The sequence below is a fragment of the Eucyclogobius newberryi genome, unplaced genomic scaffold, assembly GCF_026437365.1.
Source record: "Eucyclogobius newberryi isolate DKJ021-1_F unplaced genomic scaffold, fEucNew1.0.hap1 SCAF_4, whole genome shotgun sequence".
In the NCBI taxonomy this organism is placed as follows: domain Eukaryota; kingdom Metazoa; phylum Chordata; class Actinopteri; order Gobiiformes; family Gobiidae; genus Eucyclogobius; species Eucyclogobius newberryi.
In genome coordinates, this window is record NW_027316056.1 from 30770341 (window position 1) to 30775351 (window position 5011).

Here is a 5011-nt window from a genome sequence, read left to right on the forward strand (position 1 = left end):
AATGGTTTCTTTAAAGTTTCATCATAAATCAGTCGGTGGCTATACTGGGCGTGGACACAGACAGTTCAATGCTCAATCCTCACGCACAGGATATTTCCTTAAGCCAGCACAGGTGTAAATGTTGAGGACAAATATACACTAGCCTATTGAAAAGTTCATTACGCAACTTGAATTGTACATTTAGTGCGCACTAATCCAAAATTCATGGCGACACAGTGGGCACATTTATGGCCAGGAACAATCAGATAATATTCAGTTAACCCAATAATTAGATTTGTGGTGTTTGTTCTGATCATCAACAACACTTGATGACATTTGATCAATGGAGTTTAGAGTAACTGTATGTGGAAGTTTAAATTAACTATTTCAATCTTTAACATTTTCCAATTTCATAATTTTCATTTTTGTCTTTTCCACACTGTCAGATTACTCACATCAGATTTAAACCTATATGGCATTTCAATAATATGAGAACGCCAGACAATGGAGAAAGTTCAGGATTTAAATGTGCACGTCCAGCCATAGTCATTTTAAAAGAGAAACAGGCCCAAATACTGTTACAAAAATACAGGTTACAAATTCTACAACCTTTTTGAAACGCATCATCTTTCTAGACTTTCCAAGCGAATACAAACCTGTCACATTTATTTCCCATCCACGGTAAAGGGGGGAGAAAAAAAAGAGCAGCTGCCTGTCACACACTCTACAACTGCAGCACGCGGCGAAAAACCGCACCACAAAAACAAATCCAAAAACCTTTCCAAATCCCGCACACTCCATCCACGCTCCTCTTCCGGCTGCTGCTGCTGAGGCCACGGGAAACAAATGACGCGCTCAGCAGCTCTTTCCATGTTAATTACTGACTGGTTTTCAATTAACGACGATATGAGTTAATTAGGAGCTGGATAAGATAATGGTCTGCTATGACAAGTGTATGGATCTGCGATTAAACGCCGCTTAATGGGCTTAATCCCGTGACCTTTTGCGTGTGTAAAACTTGGCCGGTGATATTTCTGATTTTAAAAAGTTAAAAGAATGATAATAAATAGGAAAAGTGACGTATAATTGAGGGACATTTTAAAACATCGCGAGTCAGTGTTTTTGCTTTCACGTCGAGAACGAGTTGTAGCGCTGTCCATGGTGCTACACAAAGCGATGAGGATTTTGGGAGGAATAAGAAGCAAACTCACAAAAATTGTGTGTTTTAAAGCGTTGGGTGCAGTTGTTGAATGAGGTGCAAGGTGTTAAGTCGTTTGAAATAAATGCCTTGTCTCCGCGTACTGCCCATGCGCAGAGTCCCCAGCGGCGCGGTGGCTGCTGCTGCTGCTGCTGCTGCTGAGGCTAATGAAGAATAATAAATCATGAAAGCCTTGTTCAGGTACAAGAGAGGAAGAGTGGAAAGGATGGAGATGAGGGGGAAGAGAGAGAGAGAGAGAGAGGGGGGGAGGGTGTAGGAGGTGCGTGCGTGTGCGTGCGTGCGTGCGTGTGCGTGCGCGTGGTGGAGAGAGAGAGAGGGGAGGGAGAGCGAGGGAAGGAGAGTGAGACAGGAGGCGGAGAGGAGAGTGGTTCGCCTCAGAGCAGAGACAGTCGTGGTCCCCGCAGCATTCACCGGAGTCACGGAGAGATACTGTCGCCAACTCTTGCACCTATTTCTAAACGGAAACTTTTTTCGTAATCGTTATTTTTATCGCGCAGAATCAAAAAAGGTCAACGTGAGAATTGCGGGGAAAAACAAAGGATTTTTATTTATTTTTTTGCTTCAAAATCCTATTTCCTAAAAGCCTTCTACACGAAACTTTTTTCTCGATTTCTTATTGGACGATTTTGTTTTTCTAAAATAATAGAAAAGACACGTTTCGTTTTAAAAAAAAACATTTTTGTGGCTGTGGAGAACGGACCGGTGATTTTCCAACTTCCTCCGCAGGTGATCTGCACTAACCTTTGCATGGCTCTCTGCAAACGACAGCGCTCTCGTACTAGCAACAATAATAATAAATACATGTGAAAAGTGGACGAGCCTGTTTTTCAGCATCCACTTGACTCGACTCAATTGGGCTCCGACATCTCCTCGACCCTTGGAGGCGGAGTCTTAACTTATTAAAGGAACTTGCGGAAGCTCGGACGCGCGCAAATATGATGATGATGTCTCTGAACAGCAAGCAGCCATTCGCCATGGCGCACAGCAGCCTGGCCGAGCCCAAGTATTCGCTGCACTCGTCCTCCGCGAACACGCTGACCTCCAATGTGCCATCCTCATCGTGCTCGTCCTCCTCCCGCCTCAGCAGCACCATCATCAGCAGCAGCAGCGGGAACAGTTCGGAGGCGATGCGCCGCGCCTGTCTCCCAAACCCACCGGTACGTACTCTGCATAATCACTGCTTAAAGGCACGCTTTGACAGCCCACTTTTTCATTGCTTGATGTTTTTTTCATGTCTGCACAGCAAATCACCCAACACCTCCAGTTCCAACTATTAATTTTTATGACCTGGGATGTTGCATGTGTCTTGTTTTGTGTGCTCTCTTCCTCTCTCTTTTTTTTTTTCCTGTAGGATTTTTTTTCTCCCTTTTCTGGAAATGTTTTAAACCAAGTGGAGAGAGGAGAATTCCCCACTGACAACTATGTGTGCTTTCTATTTGCAATTGCAGAGCAATATATTCGGTGGCTTGGATGAGAGTTTGTTGGCCCGCGCAGAAGCTCTGGCGGCGGTGGATATCGCCTCACAGAACAAGAACCACCACCATCACCCACCGCACCACAGCCCCTTCAAACCGGACGCCACCTACCACACCATGAACACGCTTCCCTGCACCTCGTCCTCCTCCTCGGCCTCCTCCGTGCCCATCTCGCACCCCTCCGCTCTGTCTGGACACCACCACCATCACCACCACCACCATCACCATCAGCCTCACCAAGCCTTAGAGGGCGACCTCCTGGACCACATCACCCCGGGGTTAGCGCTCGGATGCCCAGATGGATCAACCTCGGCGCACCCTGGGCACATGGCGGGGATGAACCACATGCACCAGGCGGCTCTCAACATGGCCCACGCGCACGGGCTGACGCACATGGGCATGAGCGACGTGGACGCGGATCCCAGGGACTTGGAGGCGTTCGCAGAGCGCTTTAAGCAGAGGCGGATCAAGCTGGGGGTGACCCAAGCGGACGTAGGGTCGGCCTTGGCCAGCCTCAAGATCCCCGGCGTGGGCTCGCTCAGTCAGAGCACCATCTGCCGCTTCGAGTCCCTCACGCTCTCGCACAACAACATGATCGCCCTCAAGCCCATTCTCCAAGCATGGCTGGAGGAAGCAGAGAAGTCCCACCGCGAGAAACTCAACAAGCCGGAGCTTTTTAACGGCGCCGAGAAAAAGCGGAAACGCACGTCGATAGCCGCTCCGGAGAAGAGGTCACTGGAGGCCTATTTTGCCATTCAGCCGCGGCCCTCCTCGGAGAAGATCGCAGCCATCGCAGAGAAACTGGACTTGAAGAAGAACGTGGTGCGCGTTTGGTTTTGCAACCAGCGACAAAAACAGAAAAGAATGAAGTACTCTGCATGCGTTTAGATGCACGTGGAACTGTCTGCATTTGTACCATATTTCACCACACCTTTTTCAATCATCGAACAATTTCCTTTAAAAGAAAATAGAGCCCGCGATGAGGTGGACATGTGGAATCGTTTGACACAGCAAGTAAGACACTGTTTTTACGCTTGACTTTTACGCACAACATGTGTAGCTGCGGGACTGTGCTTGGGATGGGACCGGTGTGCGTGTGTGTGTGCGCGTCAGGCGCGCGGGGGACTTTTAAAAGCACTTGTTTTGGCGTTTATCTCAATGCAGTTTATTGGGGGATAGGCCCCGTTGTAAATGACCACACTTCATTTTGTGTCTAAATGTGTAATTAATTCTTTGTGTGATCTTAACGGGGCTTTGTTTTGAAGAAGCCCTTTTATTTACAGAAGGCCTCGCGTCACCTCCAAAAAGCCCTTTTCTCCAAACGTATGATTTGTTTAAACCGGCTGCAATAACTCCAGCGCGTGGGCCGGTGTCTTATGAACTATTTATTGAGTGAGGTCATGTTTACTTCATTATATATTTATTGGGATTCCCCTCCTTGTTTTTTATTTATTTATTTATTTTATTTGTGCTTGAGAAAATCAAATAGTGACAGCAGTGCGGGGCGCGTTGTTCAAAAAGGGAAAATCCTTCTGAAAACGGTACAATCGAAAAAGAATATATGCTTTGTTTTCCAAATGCTTTCTGTATGTTTTGTATAAATATACTTATGAAGTCGTTGCTTGTTCGAATCACCTTAAAATGTTTTGTTTCTTGAGAAAAAGAGCAGCTCTGTGAAACGATGTAAATATGTCATTGATGCACATAAATATATCCGTACAGGTTTTTGCTGTATTGCTGTTTTAGCTGATCTTTCTGTATATTGTATGTTGCTTTTGGGCTTTGGAATTGACCTTATTGCTTTATCTCATCCATGTAACTTTAATTTATTTGATTATTGAACTGCGATATGTGTTTCATTAAAGACTTAACTTTAACTAATTCAGTTGTAGGTTTTCCTTATATACGTCTTGTGCGCATGCCCCGTATTTACCCCGCTTTTATTTAGTCATCTGATTATTTATGGATGAGGAGGAGGGCAAGTGTTTAGCTCTGGACTGTGCTTCTCTCAGCTCACTGCAGACATACAAAGTGCTGCTCTGCTGGTGAGAAGGTTTCCACAACACGAGCTGCAAAATCACGTTGGGGTTTTGTTTTTTTATTTTTCCCATTTACGCCTGGTCAAAAACGTGATAATAAATTACAACTACGAATCTAGCGGTTTGATTTTGGGAAATATCTGTGTGCTAAGTATGGGACAATAAACAAAAAATATAGTTTGTCGTAATTGTTCGTGGATTGTGATAATCGACCAGGCCCACCAGGAATCAGCCACTTGTTTTACGACATATTATGACTAAGTATTCGTGATATACAAATTATAGTTGTTAAAATCCAT

The 5011-nt window shown here is 45.4% G+C and overlaps 1 protein-coding gene across 1 annotated transcript; it reads left to right on the plus strand.

The window, feature by feature from the left end:
- Positions 1 to 1556: 1556 nt before the first annotated feature.
- pou4f2 (POU class 4 homeobox 2) lies at positions 1557 to 4554 on the plus strand. Its single transcript, XM_072463134.1, has 2 exons — positions 1557 to 2355; positions 2647 to 4554. The coding sequence occupies exons 1-2, from the start codon at positions 2134 to 2136 to the stop codon at positions 3559 to 3561; spliced, it is 1137 nt and encodes a 378-aa protein (XP_072319235.1). The 5' UTR covers positions 1557 to 2133; the 3' UTR covers positions 3562 to 4554.
- Positions 4555 to 5011: the final 457 nt, after the last annotated feature.

Coding starts and splice junctions, on each gene's coding strand:
- pou4f2 (XM_072463134.1), top strand. CDS start 2,134: ATGATGATGATGTCTCTGAACAGCAAGCAGCCATTCGCCATGGCGCAC. Junction 2,356..2,646: donor CCTGTCTCCCAAACCCACCG/GTACGTACTCTG, acceptor TTGCAATTGCAG/AGCAATATATTCGGTGGCTT.